This window comes from Elephas maximus, chromosome 9, assembly GCF_024166365.1.
Source record: "Elephas maximus indicus isolate mEleMax1 chromosome 9, mEleMax1 primary haplotype, whole genome shotgun sequence".
In the NCBI taxonomy this organism is placed as follows: domain Eukaryota; kingdom Metazoa; phylum Chordata; class Mammalia; order Proboscidea; family Elephantidae; genus Elephas; species Elephas maximus.
Genome location: NC_064827.1, coordinates 87,100,895 through 87,118,737, shown reverse-complemented (window position 1 = coordinate 87,118,737; position 17,843 = coordinate 87,100,895). Strand labels below are relative to the sequence as shown.

The 17,843-nt window shown below is 39.6% G+C and overlaps 1 protein-coding gene across 2 annotated transcripts in view; it reads left to right on the top strand.

Annotated features, from left to right (window-relative positions):
• The window catches only part of CEMIP2 (cell migration inducing hyaluronidase 2), an 86,857-nt gene that overhangs the window by 59,375 nt on the left and 9,639 nt on the right, over positions 1-17,843 (top strand). For both annotated transcript variants that reach the window (XM_049896966.1, XM_049896967.1), the window contains exons 17-21: positions 1,821-2,036; positions 5,714-5,922; positions 10,125-10,307; positions 12,543-12,762; positions 16,731-16,829. In XM_049896966.1, the coding sequence (XP_049752923.1) occupies positions 1,821-2,036; positions 5,714-5,922; positions 10,125-10,307; positions 12,543-12,762; positions 16,731-16,829 (927 nt within the window). The remainder of the gene's footprint in view (positions 1-1,820; positions 2,037-5,713; positions 5,923-10,124; positions 10,308-12,542; positions 12,763-16,730; positions 16,830-17,843) is intronic.

The following is a 17,843-nucleotide window of genomic DNA, read 5'->3' as shown; positions in this document are numbered from 1 at the left end:
GTGTGGAGGGTGGCTTGTTTGCTTACTGCCCACATGGAGTTCCCCATGGTCCTATGCCTGGAGTTCAGCAACCACGGACATGGCCATATTGAAAAACAGTTTTGTTAGAGGTTGCATTTGGTATAAAAATCCTGAAATTATAACAACATAAGAGAACCTATCCTGTTCGTGTCCAGTGGTTTTTCAATGGTAGTGACATAACCTGGGGTTTCCTGTGGTGGTGACGCTCTGGGGACAGTTTGTAAAGGGAATGGTTTATGAAATTTTTTCTACCTAAAAACATGGAAAGTATGCCCAAAACATCTCTCAGATTTAATCACAGGCAGTACAAAGAAATGAGAAAAAGTCTAGAACTAAGAACCTGGAGCCACTTATCCCAAACTTCACTATTTGCCCATTCAGTTGCTTGTTGATTAGATGTTCTGTTGATTTAAAAACATCCCAGGGAGATGAAAGTGTAAAAGCATTTTTGAGGAGTATCTGCATGGCTTGAATAACATTAATGATTTACTGCTAATAAAAAAAAAAAAAAAAAAAAATTTTTTTTTTTTTAAGAAGAAGCTAAAGACTATGTTACCTGTAGCCCACTTTGCAGCTTCGTGTTATGTGTTAAATGTTGTTGCTAGGTGTCATCGAGTCAGCTCCCACTCATAGTGACCTTGTGTATAGCAGAACAAAACATTGCCTGGTCCTGTGCCATTGTCACAATTGTTGCTATGCTAGAGCCCATTGTTGCAGCTGCTGCGTCAGTCTATATCATTGAGCGTTTCCCTCTTTTTCCCTGACTCTCAACTTTACCAAGCATGATGTCCTTCTCCAAGGATTGGTCCTTCCTAATGACGTGTCCAAAGTACGCAAGACAAAGTCTCACCCTCCTCATTTCTGAGGAGCATTCTGGCTGTACTTCCTCCAAGGCAGATTTGTTTGTTCTTCTGACGGTCAACATTTTCAATATTCTTCACCAGCACCGCAATTTGGATGCATTAATTCTTCTTCGACCTTCCTTATTCATTGTCCAACTTTTGCATGCATATGAGGCGATTGAAAACACCATGGTTTGGGTCATCAAAGTGACATCTTTGCTTTTTAAGGGTTTAGAGAGGTCTTTTGTTGGAGATTTACCCAGTACAAAACTTTATGGATGGCAGTGTGTTAAATAAAAATTTTAAATTAACTCTACCTGATAAGAAAATGATTCAGCTGGACTTTGTGTTGAGGAGAAAGAGAGTGACATACACCTTTTGGCAGCCTAGTGACCTCAGCAGTCACCCAGCAACACTTAGACCATTGTTCAGATGTGAACTGTACATACTTTTTGGTAGAGGGAGTCATATGAACAAATAACTAAAGTATTTAGAGTGAAATGAAATGGTTAATTTGCTCTGAAGACCGAATTTATAATAGATTTTTATTCTGAGATATAATCTATATACAGGGAAATACACAGAGCTTAAGTCTGCAGTGTATAAGTTTTAATAAATATATATACAACTGTATAACCCTGTCTGCCCAACTGTGCTGATTTCCGTTACCACAGATTAGTTTTGCCTGGAGAACAGGTTTTTAAGTGTGTGTGGGGGCGAAACAAAGTTTAACATTTGCTACTTGGATTCTCTAAGGGTTTGGATTTTTTTTTCCAGGCATGTCATTAATTAAATAGGAAATTCTGATTGGTGCCACAGTAGGCAGCTGTACTGTCAGTCAGAGCTGCTTTAGCATCAAGCAGTTATGATGGACATGCAGTTGGATCCTTGCAGGTGGGTTGGCTTAGATGGCAGGAGACCTCATTTGGTAACGTCCTTGCTTTTTACTGCTGTCAGGTCTCCTTGAATGTCTTCTTTGGAAAGCCCGGTCCCTGGTTTGAAGATTGTGAGCTAGATGGTGATAAGAACTCCATATTCCATGACATCGATGGCTCTGTGACAGGATACAAGGACTCTTACGTGGGAAGAATTGACAACTACCTGATCCGCCATCCAAGCTGTGTTAACGTTACCAAATGGAATGCTGTGGTCTGCAGTGGGACTTATGCCCAGGTAGGCGCAGAATGCATTATGACGTTTGCTTCCTTACCGCTTCTGAGAACACTATGCCTGTGATGAGTACTTTTGAGCTTTTCAGTGTGGTTGACACTTTCTAAAGCATGATTTTTTTTCTTAAAATTGACCAGGAGTCATGGACTCATAGAATTTTATTTAAAGCACAATTCCTCCTCCATCCCCTAACCTAAACTAATGTAATAAATGGAAAAGTGGGGTCCCAGAAAAGTGAGTGATTTGCCCTTGGCTAATTAGGATAGAATTAGGCCAAGAACCCATATTTCCTGATTCTCAGGCCAGGGCTTTCTTGCTGTACTATAGCTGTGGCCCAGGAGAGGGAATTTTATTCTTTGCCTTCAGGGCGTTATCTCTACCAAGTGGGAGAGAGATGTGGTGGTCTGCTTCCAGAAAGATGACATCCTTGGAAACCCTCTGGGGCAGTTCTGGTCTGTCCTATAGGATTGCTATGAGTCAGAATTGACTCAACTGCAGTAGGGTTTTTTTTTTTTTTTGGTATCTCTAGAAAAAGGAAAAAAAAAAAAATTTTTTTTTTCTTTTTCTGCCAAATTAGGGAGTCTGACTTTTGAGGCAGAATATTAATAGCTCATTTGGAAAATTACATGGACCCTTTCCCAGGCATGAGAGATGACTGGAACGCAGGGACAGGGCTGGAAACTGGAAATGAGAGGACAAGGAAGGAGTCAAAGTAAATTCTAATGATAATTAAGATGTAATGTCTGTGAAAACAGGAAGGGGATGGTATAAGTTGAGAAACACCTTTTAAAACATAACAACTAGTATGTTCTAGTACTGTTAATTTGATGGTGGCATAAGAGAATGGACTAATTTGGTAAGGAGTGCGTATGGTTAGTGGTACCTGGGTGGTAGATGTTTAATGTACTTGGCTGCTAACCAAAAGGTTGAAGGTTCAAGTCCACCCAGAAACATGTTGGAAGAAAGGCCCGGTGATGTACTTTAAAGAAAGCCACTGAAGACCCTTTAGGGCACCATTCTACTCTGACACACATGGGTCATCATGAGTTAGAGCTGACTCGATGGCAGCTGTTTTTTACATATGGTTAAGGGTACAAGCTCTGGAGACAGACCGCCTGGGTTTGAATCCTGGCTCTGTTATTTCCTGAAATATGAGTCAGGCAAGTTAATTAACTAAACTCTGTCAACCGAAAGGTCAGTGGTTTGAACCCACCAGCCGCTCCATGGAGAAAGAAGTGCCATCCTGCTTCCATAAAGATTTACAGCCTTGAAAACCTTATATAAGGCAGTTCTACTCTGTCCTGTAGAATTGCTATGAGTTGGAATCGACTCGATGGTAATGGGTTTTGGCTTTTGATGCCTGTGTACAATGAGGATAATAATTGTTCCTCTCTCATGAAGCTCTTGTGGAGACAAAAATGGGTGAATACATTCAAAGCATTTACCATCTGACCAGGCGCATAGTGAAGTGCGTGCTGCTGTTAGAGCAGGTCTCTAAGTTGCAAAGATGATTTAATAGTGATATTTGGATGGATTGAAGAGGCTACAGAATGGAGGTATCCAGAATTTTGAAGGGAGCAGAATTTTATTTCCATATTTCAGATAATAAATTGATATATTTTAATAATGGACTGCTCAGCTACTAACCTGAAGGTTCAAGTCCACCCAGAGGTAGGGCCTGGCAGTCTACTTCTAAAAAATCAGCCAGTGAAAACCCTATTGAGCATAATTCTACTCTGACACACATGGGGTCATCATGAGTTGGAATCAGCTTGACAGCACCTGGTTTATTCTGACTTCCAGTCATGATTGTTTAAGAATGCTATGATTTGCAAGTTAAAAAAAATAAATAAATAAACTTTAAAAATGTTTAGATTTTTATCTATAGATAAAACAAAGGGCTTCAAAGTGATAAAGACTGGAGAGAATTTCTGTTTTGTTCTTACGGGGTATTAGATTCTTTGTTGTGGAATTTTTCATTCGCATGAACAAAAAGATCTCATACTTCCCTAATTCCTGGGGAGACAAGGAAAGGATGAAGAATTAACAACAATATAAGAAAGAAAGAAAGAAAGAATAAAATGTGGTTTCTTTTTTTTTCATTCATTATATTTTTAATCAGAATGCTCCCCAAATTAAGTTGACTCATCAATACTTAGGCATCTATAAAAATTCCAGAATTAAAACAAAAACAGAAAGCTTTTAGTTCTCTTGTAGCTACAGTTTAAGTCAGATTTCTTGCCAGTCACGTGTTTTCGTGTGTGTTTGTCTTAAAGTGGTTGGTGCTCACTAATAAAAACTTTATACTTCTAAAATTACCATAAATGTGTCTATAAAATATATGGTTATGATAACTTCTTTATAAAATTGCAATTGTTACTATAATGTATATATTTTTCATTTGTTCATTCAACATTTACTTAATAAATTACTCAATCCTCTGAATTTCTGACGTATCTGAGAATGTGACCCTGATCCTTCTATCTTACAAAGCAGAGTAGTAATTCTATTTTGTAAATGAAGAAAGAAATATATAGGTTGTCTACTACTTCTCAGGAGGCTCTGGGAATGGTAGGTAGGACTACAAATCAGAAATCAGTCCCAACCATGTGTCACATATTATCTCCTGAGACTTTGGGGTTTGGGCCAGAAGCCCAGACTTGCAGTCATTTGTTATAAGGCGCCCTAGTGGCTCAATGGCTAAGCTTTCAGCTGCTAACTGAAAGGTTGGTGGTTCGAATCCACACAAACACTCTACAAGAGAAAGACTTTGAGATCTGCTTCTGTAAAGATTACAGCCAAGAAAACCCAGTGGGTCAGTTCTACTCTGTCACATGGGGTGGTTGTGAGTCAGAATTGGCAGGACGGCACCCAATAACAAGAACAGAGAGAGATGTGCATCTAGAAAATTCTCTTGTGGGTGGGTTGTCAACGGTTAGACTACTGTGATGTAAATGCCAACATTCTGCAGGTGTTTTAATTCCTCTGCAGAATTTGTTTACAGGACACTGATTTGTTTTAGGAAAATTGTTTTGAGCTTTGTCTTTGGAGAATGTATTTGGGGGAGGTTTTGTTCTGGAATAGCAAGTGGTTCAAATGTCACTGGAAGAAATTCAGAACTTTCAAATTTGCCTCAATTTAATTTTCTTTTCCAGTTTTTGCAGAGCTTTTTATAACCTTTGAAAAATGTTTTTGGATGAGGGAAAAATGACTTTGGCTGATATTGGTCATGGAAAACTGAAAGTCAAAGCCCTAGGATATTTAAATTCTCCATCTCTTAGTTGAGAGGAAAGTCTTTTGGATTTGGTGAAAGGGTATCAATTTTCCTGTTAGTTTACTAATTTTTTGTATGTGTGTTCATCAGATTGAGAGATTGCTTTGACAAGCTATATAAGCCACAGGGTTTTATATTCTGATGAGTGAGCTGGCCTGCTGTGGTGGAAGAGATTATGAAGATCTTGGCTAGCAGATCGCATGATCTGTTTTTACCATTTCAGATTGGGCAGGCTGCATTGCAAGTGTCTCATAGTGTGAAGTTGGCTGCTGTTCATTTTGTCTGGCCTCGACCACAGAATCCATAGTCTCTCTTTGCAAAGTAACAATGCTTAACTTTGTTTTGGAAGTATTTGTTTATTTAAATCTTCCTTCCCTTCCCTTTAATTGTTGATAATTTTTTGAAGGTCTACGTGCAGACTTGGAGCACTCAGAATCTTGCTATGACCATCACACGAGATGAATATCCTTCCCACCCAATGGTGCTCCGGGGCATTAACCAGAAGGCTGCCTTTCCGCAGTACCAACCTGTAGTCATGCTGGAGAAGGGCTACACCATCCACTGGAATGGACCAGCGCCGCGGATTGCCTTTCTGTACCTCATAAACTTCAACAAGTATGCTTCCGTCACTCTTATTTCCAAAAGACACGCAAGTACTAGGTTAACCAAAACCAAACATGTTGTCATCAAGTCGATTCCGACTCATAGAGACCCTGTAGGACAAAGTAGAGCCACCCTGTAAGGTTTCCAAGGAGCAGATGGTGGATTTGAACTGCTGACCTTTTGGTTAGCAGCTGAGCTCTAGACTACTGTGCCATCAGGGCTCTAAGTAGTAGAAAAAAACAGTAACTTTAATTAGCTTTGTTGTTGTCAGTTGCCATTGAGTCGATTCTAACTTATGGCAAACCGTGTGTGCAGAGTAGGACAGCTCCATAGGATTTTCATGACTGTTACCTTTCAGAAGCAAATAGCCAGGCCTTTCTTCTGAGGTGCTTCTGGGTGGATTCAAAGCACCAACCTTTTGGCTAATAGCCCAGCACTTAACCATTCACACCACCCAGGGAACCCTTAATTAAAAAAACCTTTAATTAGCTAAGTAGTAAATAAAGAATGCCAAATTCAGGTAGTTTGCTCCTCTTGTTGTGGGGAGACTGTACATTTCCTATTGATGGAATTAGGAGATTATACAAATAAAATCCTGTCAATTTAAAAGCACTTTTTCATGGAAAAACTTCTGTAGAAATGAGTGTTGTGTGCAAAAAGCCATTGAACAATAGATTTTAATACAGTCTGCAGAATCCTTCAATTTCCTATAGCTGAGATGGAAAGAAAGTTTTATCAGGTGTCCCAACCGATCATTTGGTCACCTAGAAAACTGAAATATTTTTGAGGCCAATTGACAGAAGAGTGTGGTGTGGTTGATTAGTAATGTCTGCTATGGGCCTGAGGTGGAAGAGTTGGGGCATGAATGACAGATATTTGCCCGTCTTAAAGCCTCATTCTATCCCTTCATTAATTTCTCAATTGTCTATCTAGCTAATCTTCCTAATAGTATCACATTCAATCAAAGGCTGTATTTTTTCTATTAATTCATTCAAATGTTTACCATGTTCCAGTTGGTAGATATGTAAAGATGAATGAGAAAAGTACTCGTCCTGCAAGATCTTGTAGTATGGAGGTAGAAAAACACTCATGTGAGTAGATAAACATATTATTTTTTAATGGGCAAAGGATAGAGCCCCTAATTCTGACTAATGGAGTTGGGCCCGGCCGCACTGAGGAAGTGGTTCTGATTAAGTGATCAGTCCTGTTACAAAGGAGTCCCTGGGTGGTACAAATGGTTAAACATTGAAAAGTTGGCAGTTCAAATCTACCTATAGGTGCCTCAGAAGAAAGTCCAGGTGATCTGCTTCCAAAAGGTCACAGCCATTGAAAACCCTATAAACACAGTTCTGCTCTGACACACGTGGGGTTGCCGTGAATCGGAATCGACTTGATGGCAACTGGTTTAGGACTGTTCTACTCAGGGAAGATGGACTCAGTGTGACGGGAGCATAGGGTACATCAGAAGAAGTGACAGAAGATGAAACAAGACAGGAGTGGTAGGGCTTTTTTGAAAGTGTGGGTAAACCAGTCTCGATGTGTCTAACAGTTATCCCATGGGATTCCTTGAAACTGCTCAGATATGCACCTGGAAACTGAAATGACTTGTTCTCCTGACTGTACGTAAAAACTGAGGTGGCTTGTTCTCTTGACTGGTCTTCAAGCTCTGACTTGTCTGAACTCTCTTAAAATACCCAATTTAAACGAACAGAAATGGACATGGAACATGTGAGAATTCAGCCACCAAGGTCACTTCCAAGGAAGGATGAACGCCGGGGTGGATGCCCTTGTTCTGAGATATTTAGGCCTCCGGCACATTCTCTAAACTAAACCATTACTAGTTTCCCATAACGTATGCTGTTGCTTTTCTATGCCCTTTCTGTAGAATGACGATCCCATCTACGCCATCACTCTAGCTAAAAGTCCCAGGTTTTTCTCTCATCTCTCCATCCTATCAGTAACCCAAGCCCTACTGATTTTATCTCCTTGATGGCATTCAAATCTCTTCATTTCTTTCTACCCCCATTGCTCATGATTGAGTTCAGACCGCCATCGTTTTGCCTGGATATCTGCATTAGCCTCCTACTTGGTCTCCCTACCTCCAATCTTTAGTTCAGTTGTGTCCAGGGTGAAGTTTCTAAAAGCTCAGTCTGATAATATCACTCCCATATATAAGTAGTGGAGAAGTCAGTGAAAGAAATAAATGATTGTCAGAGAGGAAGGAGGAGAAACATCGAAGAGTCATCAACAATCCAAAAACTTACATCCAGCACGGTAATGAATGTGAGGTGAGATATTACAATTAAATTGTATGCAGGGCTCTGGAAGTTCCACACATAACTTTTGAACAAATATTAGGCAAGGAAAAATGTTTTAAAGTAGAAAAAAGCTGAGCCCAGTAATCAGAAATTAACAAAAATCCACATGGGCTTGAAATTCAGTCATACTTTCCTTATATACTTAACTAGCTAAAAGTCTGTAAAAATTACATGATAGGCAGAGGCAAGAGGGACAGGAGGAGACGGCCACTTTTTTTTTCTTGATTCGGTATAATCAAGAAATGGGAGGCCACAGATTTTGTCATAGTGCTGTTTCTGAAAATAAACTTTAAAAGTTATAAAAGCTATATGTATTATAAAAAAAAAAAGAAAAACAGAGAAAAACATAAAGAAAATTGAGGTAATCTCTAATCCTACTAATCAGATAGAGACCTTGTAAACATTCTGGGGTGTTCTCCTTCCTCCCCATGCTGAAATGTTTTCACTTAGTATATGGATGTGCCATTATGTGTTTAGCTGTGGTTCCCCCCGCCATTTAGCTTCTTTTCCTACTGCCTCCCTCTTTTTTGCTATTATAGATGATATTGCACAGAACATCTTTTTGCATACATCTTTTGTCTGCATTTTCTAATTATTCCTTAGTGGGATTACTGGGTAAAACCTCTGTGAACAGTTTTAAGGCTTTATTACATATTGCTCATAAAATCTTTAGGAAGAGTTTTACCAGATACCCTTCCACCGTCAGGCTATTTTTCCGTCTTAATGTACCCATACTCAACCATCTCACCTACCGTTATTATCCATTTTCAGTGTTTAAGTACATGTCATTCAACTTCTATTCACATGCTCTCAAGTCGTATTGAAACCAAGAATTTTTTTATAGAGCATATGAATATTAACAAAATGTCGGTAAGAAAAGTTTGGGGACAGGCAAAGGTAGATGATTCTTCAGCATGTCATGGTTCAGGACTTCTATTCCTAGTGGCTGAACCCGCAGCAGAAATTTGAGAATGTCATGGCTAAAACTTGCCTGTGCTGTAATAGTCAAAAGACACTGGCTCACGGCCTCTGTTGAAAACAGTTGGGCAGTTCCTCCAAAGTTAAACATAGAATTAGGAGATGATGGAGCACTTCCACTCCAGACATATACCCAAAAGAATTGAAAGCAGGGACTCAAACAGATGTTCACTGCAGCATTATTCACCATTGCCAAAAGGTTTTCTATGGCTCAAGTGTCTATCAACAGATGAATGGATAAGCAAAAAGTGATATATATCCATGTACCAAAACCAAACCCATTGCAGTTAGTCAAGTTGATTCTGACTCAGTGACCCCGTAAGACAGAGTAGAACTGCCCCATAGGATTTCCAAGGTTATAGTCTTTACGGAAGCAGACTTCCACATCTTTCTCCCATGGAGCGGCTGGTGAGTTTGAACTGCTGACCTTTCGGTTAGCAGCCAAATGCTTTAACCATTGCACCACCAGGGCTCCTATATACATATAATTGAGTATTATTCAACCACAAGAAGAAATTAAGCTCTGATATATGCTACATGGATGAACCTTGGAAATATTATGCTGAGTGAAATAAGTGAGACCCAGAAGGACAAATAATCATATGATCCCACTTGTATGAAATATCTGGAGGGAAAATGCATTGAGACAAAAGTTTATTAGTGGTTATGGGGGCTGAGGGAAGAGGGAATTCTGGAGTTACTGTCTAAGGGGTGCTGTGTTTCTCTTTAGGGTGATGAAAAACATTTGAAAATGGATAGTGATGGTCGCACAACATGGTGAATGTAATTAATATGATTGAATTGTACACTTCAAAATGGTTAAAAATGGCAAATGTTTTATTGTATATTCTACCACAATTAAAAAAAAAAGATATCGGCTCAACTATGAATTAAATTTTTACTGTCTCTCCTTCATAGGGATGACTGGATTCGAGTTGGCCTCTGCTATCCATCAGACACAAGTTTTCAAGTTACCTTTGGCTTTTTGCAGCGGCAGAATGGCTCGTTATCCAAAATGGAAGACTATGAGCCTGTAGGGTCACTGGATGAACTGCAGAGGAAGCAGTCGGAGAGGAAATTCTATTTTGACTCCAGCACTGGGTAATTCAGTGGAACCAAGGATTAAGAATTATGGCTATTTTTCTTTAATGATGAAATTACTGGTTCTTCAGGGTAGCTAAGAATAGGCCGTGATGTGATGGCTGCTTAGAAAAGCAGCTGCTCGGGGATAATTCTGTGCACATGACTATTAGAGGCTTAGAGGAGAACGAGAATGACTTGTAATTACAGTTAGCAGTAGGAATCGAGTGAAAATGTTTGCCGTAGACCTATTAAGGCAATCTAGAGAGAGAAATTATCCTTGTCAGTAAAGAACCAGTAGGCCAAATTGGAAATTGAAATAATTTTTTTTCCATAATGACTCTTAAGATGATTATTTACATATGATATGGTTCACATTTCAGTAAAAGCTCATTTTCCCCTTCCTACTGACTTTAAGGCTCTCTCTCAAGTCGACCTTGGCATATTTGCTTCCAACTTCCTGTAGGCTGCATCTTTCCACTTTTTAATTCTAATCCTGTCCTCCTGAGGTGCTGTTGGCTTTGTCTGCTTTTTTCCAGTTTCAGTCTCTCAGCCTTTGGGTTATGGTAGGCTCGATCTCCTGTACTCTTCCAGCCAAGTAGCATGCTCCTTTGATAGCCATTCCTTTAGCTGACATCCCTCCTATGTGCCACTGTCTAGGTACTGTAAGGACGCTAATGTGAGTAAGACATAGTTCTTAAGTTCTTTCTGTGAGTTCATAGTCCACTGAAGGATGTAGGCTAGTAATTAGAGAGCAGAAGTTTTAAATGCTATGAGTCCTATAGTGAGATATTTGGTGTGGTTTTGGGAGTAACCTGTTCAGCCTGGTGTAGCCAGTGTCAGCCCAAGAGGGTGACACGGGAGCTAATTCTTGAGGAGTCAGTAGGAGGAGATGGAAAACAGATGGGTGGGGTGAGGTGTTCCAGGCAGAGGGAACGGTGTATACAGATGTACAGAGGCATGGAAAAATGTGGCATGGCATGTTTGCGGAAAGTGAAAAGTTCAGAGTGGGGACAAGGTGGCAAGATTGATTGGGGCAATGAAGTCGGGGCTCAGTCATTAAGTGCCATGTTTTCCCTTGAGTAACGTGCAACTCATTCACTGTCCAGTGACCCTCAAGCAGCCAGGATGATGAGCTTAAATCTTTCCTTCTCATAATTCCCTCTGATTTTCAATTTCCAATTAGATTTAAACAATCCACCTGGACTTTTAGTCTGTATATTACAGAACTTCTACATTTCCACAGGAATAAAAGGAACACACATTTGTTAGGACAGTCAAATCAAGTTTAATGGAAGTAATGCTTTAATGTGTAAAAAGATGGGAAATACTTCTTAGTCTGGGTGTTTTAAGAGTCCATTAGCCTCTGAGGTAGTAATTAGTTTTAATCTTATTCATTTTCACTCTTTTAATTATATATCAATTACTGTATAACTGACTAATCATGGTCCCTGTCAGTCCTTAAGTGTATATTTTAAAATTACTGGATGTCGGGCAATGGCTGATTTTTACCTCCTATTTGCAGTTTTGTACCGACTTTGTATTAAAATGTGAATTCCCAATCTCCGGTAATTACTCCCATTTGATCTAGTCCTTTAGAATCTTGCCTTCCTTTTGGTTTAGAAAGATTGGGTTTACTGACAGACATTGGACTGCTGCCTGAAAGTTAGACTTTTTCAATCATCTTGGCAGTAGGAGAGTAATCCGGAATGGGTGGGACTGTTCATTTCGCCTGCTTTTGGCCCCACTATAGACGGAAGGACCCCAAGCCCATCTGCTCTTGGTAAACATCACAGGAACTGCTTTGAGACCATATCTTGGCCTTAGCCAAACAAGTCAGAATTGCTCTTTTTATTCCAGCTTTGTGCCTTAAACCAAAAAATAGAATAGACCACACTAATTTACCGAATCTTAAACACAACACCAGTATCAAGTTTTTCAAGGAATTTTTGAGCCAAGCCAAATTCTATCCTCCCAAATTACTTATTGAACTAATTCAAACCAGAAATCAACTTTGATATCTTCCAGAACAACTTAAATCAGGATATCCAAATATTTTCTAACATCGTATTGCACTTAGGGTGCTGGTAGTAGAGAAAGGAAAGATAAACAACTTTATTAGTTTTGTGATTTATTTTTCTTATGAAGTCACTTTATGGGACGAATATCATTTTGATAATGAGTCTTATTTGAGGAAGTTCCTAAGTTTTTGAGACCAAGTCTAATACCAAATGGGTTGGCTTCTGTTTTGTGCAGATTGCTGTTTTTATATCTCAAAGCCAAAGGTAATAGGGATGGCCACAGTTACTGTTCATCTCAGGGATGTGAAAGGGTCAAGATCCAGGCAACAACAGACTCAAAAGACATCAGTAACTGCATGGCCAAAGCATATCCACGGTATTACCGAAAGCCGTCAACAGTCAAGCGGATGCCCGCCATGCTCTCTGGACCCTGTCCAGGCTGTGGCACCAGCCAGGTAAACGGGGGAGAAGAGGGATGTGCACTGGGAGAAAAAGTCAAATGGTTTCTGTGCAATAGGAATGCTGTTCTTTGAAACATCTGTGTTGCAGTTTATGCACGTTGGATGGTGTCTTAGTCATCTAGTGCTGTTATAACAGAAATACCATAAGTGGATGGCTTTAACAAAGAGAAATTTATTCTCTCACAGTTGAGAAGGCTAGAAGTCTGAATTCAGGGTGCCGGCTCCAGGCAAAGGCTTTCTTTCTCTGTCAGCTCTGGAGAAATGTCCTTGTCATCACTCTTCCCCTGGTCCTGGAGCTTCTCAGGCACAGGGACCCCAGGCCCGAAGGATGCTGTCTGTTGCTTTCTTGGTGGTATGAGGTCCCCATATCTCTACTCAGTTCTCTCTTTTATATCTCAAAAGAGATTGGCTTAAGATATAACCTAGTTTTGTAGATTGAGTCCTGCCTCATTGACATCATAGAAGTAGGATTTACAACACAGAGGGAAATCACATCAGATGACAAAATGGTGGACAGTCACACAATACTGGGAATCATGACCTCGCCAAGTTAGCACATAATAGGTGGTTTCTGCTGAATATTGGCTCTTTCTAAAATGTGGTGCTTATCAGATGCAAACTAGCCCAGATTTATAAAAAAAATACTTTCCCCCGTGATACATGAGGAGTCTCTGGGTGGTACAAATGGTTAACACACTCACTCAGCTGCTAACCAAAAGATTGGAGGTTCGAGGCCACCCAGAAGTACCTTGGAAGAAAGACCTGGCAATCTACATCCAAAAAAAGCAGCCATTGAAAACTCTATGGAGCACAGTTCTACTCTGACACACACGGTGTCGCCCTGAGTTGGAGTCAACTGGTGATACATCAGTTTTCCCTGTAAGCATGTGGATTCTACACGATTTGAAATTAGAAGTTGCTCCATTGGTCACCATCTTTTCTTTCTCAGATACGTGATTCTGCAATAATACTGCTTTCTGGCTTACATGTCAGTGATGTAAAAAATACTTCCTTTGTTTTACTTGTGGTGTGGAATTTCTCTTCAGAAAATGTAGCTCTTGTAAAAATGAATGGAATGCCACTCTTAATTTTGAAGTATGTGCTATATTTTTCTGTAATTAAAAATACTGATTGACTTTGGCTAGAAGTGAAAAAGCATCTCCCGTCTTACCGTTTTTAATTAGATAGTCTCCTTCTGGATCTTGAGAAAGCATGTTAATGAAAGTAAATCTAAAATATGAGCTACAATCAGACACACGGGTGGAGTTCCAAAGGAAGTCAGACCAATTCGAAGTGAAAAAGAGCTCATAGTGCCCTAACTTGTATTTAATCTTTACACAAACAGATATGGGCTACAGGAAGTGGTTCCTAGACCAGCACCACCAGCAACACTTGGGAAGTTATTTTGTAAAAATAGGAATTCTTGGGCCTTACCCCAGACCTCCTGAATCAGAAACTGGAGATGGGGCCCCGTAACCTGTGTTTCAACAAGCCCCCTAGGGGATTCTGATACTTAAGTTGAGTTCCAGTGAGCTTGGGGATTTTTTTTTTTTAAAGCAAGAATTGCCAGGAAATGCATACTGCCTATTGATAGGGAGAAAGCTCCTAAATCTTTCTTTTCATTTCTTATCTAGTGGTTTGAGAAAACAAAAACTTTTTTCCACTGCATAAGTTCTTTGTTTTTCATTCATTTCTGCCCACTGGAGGCACTAAAAGTAGGGCGAGAAAGATGGATTTATGTTTTCTGAAAAAAACTTTTTTTGTTTTGTTTTTTGTTAGGGCGTAAGTATTTTTTAAATGGCGACTTCATTATCATAGCATTGGTCTTTCATATCCCTGAGCTACCTCTATTCTCCAATGCAGCTAAAAACAAGAGCAAAAACGTGAGGAAGGTTAGTTACATGGGTTCTCTACCGTCCCAGGTAATGTTTGGACTGTTAAAGTGATGTTTTGAGGTAACCTTCTGGGGGAAGTAACTTTTCCAGCCTAATTCTTAGACTGGCTTTGTCAAGAAAGTCCTTCGTTACTAAAGAGATGTTACATGTTATATGATAATATTATAATTGATAATAAATTGTTTATGTCATATAAGCTGGCCTGATTCCCCTGGAAATATTCTAGGCCTGTGTTGTTAAATGGTTCTAGGCACTAAACCCCCCCCAAAAAAAAAAAAAATTCAGTGCCGTCTAGTTCGCATTCTTTCTTCTTTGTGTCTGAAACATTAATCGTATTTCATTTTAAATAATTTCTTGATTACTTATTTTGAGCAATGGCAGAGCATTTAAAGTATCTGGGAAGATCACTTTTATTTGGAAGTTTTAGGGGAGTTTTTATTTTTTTGATTTAGGAGTAGGGAACAAAAGCCACGTGAATTTTTGGCCTCAAGCCTTCGACTTCAAAGAATGTCTGCAAGCTAGTGGATGCTTAGTATCATGATTATTATTTACGCTTGCAGATGAAGTTGTTGACACTGATTTATAAGGGCTGTATACTTTCAAGTGCTAAATTGAGTGAGAATAAAAGTGTCTTTTAAGGGAGAGCGAGCCTTAGGGAAGAGGTAGGGGGTGAGCTTTGGAGACTAGGAGTGATTTGCTGGGGTAGAAGGAAAAAGTGAAGGGCATTCTAGGTAGGGCAACAGCAGCATCAACAAAGGCAGAGAGACAGGCAAGTAGAAGAAGTGCTTCTGAGAAAGTGAGAAGGTGGTTGAGCAGTGGGGAATCGGGCCAGCTTATATGGCATGGCTCCATTCATGGAGGGCTTTGTAGATCAAGTGGAAGTGTTTAGATCTGGTGATGTAGAAGGCCACTAAAGTTTTCTGAAACAGGGTAGTGCTTGTTAGCTATAGTCTTCCCTCAATTCTACAGTAACTGGGTCCTAATTTGGGAAAATTGGTCTGAACAGGGCCTTTTAAGATTTGTGACTTTTTTAAAATATATATTTTATAATTTTATCTTCATATTGCTTTTTTTTTATTGTGGTGAAAATATGCATAAAACATTGGCCATTTCGACAATTTCTACCTGTATAATTCGGTGATATTGATTACATCACCGCTACTACCCTTTTCCACATTATGCCACCATTACTGACATAAGCTCAGTGCCCCCTGTTATGGATTGAATTGTGTCTCCCAGAAATATGTGATGTAAATCCTAATTTTTATGCCTGTGGTTATAATACTATTTGGGAGTGGGTTGTCTTTGTTATGTTAATGAGACAGGATTAGTGTAGGTTGTATCTTGAGTCTATCTCTTTTGAGACATAAAAGAGATTAAACAAGCAAGCAAATGAGTGGAGTTAGGGGAAGAGAGATGCCAAACTACATGAAGATCACCCAGGAACAGAGGCTCAGAAGAGACAAGAGCCTTCCTCTGGAGCTGACAGAGAGAAAAGTCTTCCCCTAGAGCTGGCGCCCTGAATTTGGACATCTAGCCTCCAAAAACAGTGATAAAGTCACCCAATTGTGGTATTTCTGTTATAGCAGCACTAGATGATTACCATAGTGCCTAAGCAAAAACTCCCTTTTTCCCTCTCCCTGCTACCCAGGTAACTACTAATAATCTTTAGTTTCTATGTATTTGATTAAACAAAACAAACAAACAAACAAAAAACCCCAGTGCCATCGAGATTATTTCATATAAATGAGATCGTAGATATGTGACTGTTTTTGCATGAAATATTTACAAAGATTTAAATATAAAACACATTTGAGGTCAGCTACTGAATTTATTTTACTAACGAGATGGTGATTATTTGAAACTGGGACTGTTTCAGAAAATCAGGATTATACACTTACCTTATTAAGCCTATATCTAAAGATGCAACTCCAGGTCATGAAAGATGTATCACAAGGTCAGAAAAAGAAAAACAGCCACTGGCTTTGATGTAATTGAGCTTATTTTGAGGGAACTTTCTGGAGAAAGATGCAATTAAAATAAATACGGAGCTTCTGCCTTGTCTAGGTGGTGTTCACTAGTGATCCTCATAAAAGCTACCTCCCCGTGCAATTCCAGTCACCCAGTAAAGCGGAAGCTCAGCGCGGAGACCCGACCGTTATCTCTGTAAGTGCCGCCTGGCGTGTATACTCTTTTGGCTTTTGCTTTTTTGTTGCATCCTGGTAACATGAGGAGCCCTGGTGGCACACTGGTTGAGGGCTTTAGCTGCTAACCAAAAGGTCAGCAGTTCAAATCCACCAGCTACTCCTTGGAAATCCCATGGCGCAGTTCTACCCTGTCCTGTTGGGTCTCTATGAGTTGGGATCGACTTGACGGGAACGGGTTTTTGGTTCTGGTAACATGAATGATCTCTGAGAGTCGTCACTTGTTTGTAATCACATTTGATTGCTTCCAGACTATATAATGAAGGTATAAATACCTCCTAAACATTTGCATTTTAAAATTACTAATTTTTATGAACTTTTCTCACTAGATTGCGTTTACTAATTCCTTTTAGGTAATGTTAAAATTTGTTGACATTACTTTCTGCTCACTAATAGGAATGTTACATGTGAGCCAGATTTATTTTATATATGAGAAAAGGCATCTTTGGTTAAAAATAATTGCCATAGGCAATCAGTATGTAGAAAGCTGTGTTTAACCTGGTTTTTTGAAACTTAAGCTCCCAAATTGTTTGTGGAAAATATGGGAAATGAAGTTTTAAAGTCTCTTTGGCCTTTTCTTCTATTTTAAGGCTCCCTTGCCCCCATTTTTTTTCCAGAAGACACTGCAGCTGCAAAGTGTTAGTTGTCTTTTCTAAGTGAGTTAACGGAAGTATAGATGTAAGCCTCAGGGTCAAAACTAGAACTGAGCTTAGAGCCAAAATAGCCACCAGTTCTCTTAGGCCCTGGGTAGTATAAATGGTTACTGTGCTTGGTTGCTAATGGAAAAGTTGGAAGTTCGAGTCCTTGCAGAAAATCCTGGTGATCTACTTCTGAAGAATCAGCCAGCGAAAACTGTATGGAGCACAGTTCTACCCTGACACACGTGGGGTTGCCATGAGTCAAAATCTACTTCATGACAGCTGGTTTTTTTTTTTTTTAAACCAGGTCTCAGCTTATGGCCGATCCAAAATCAGGT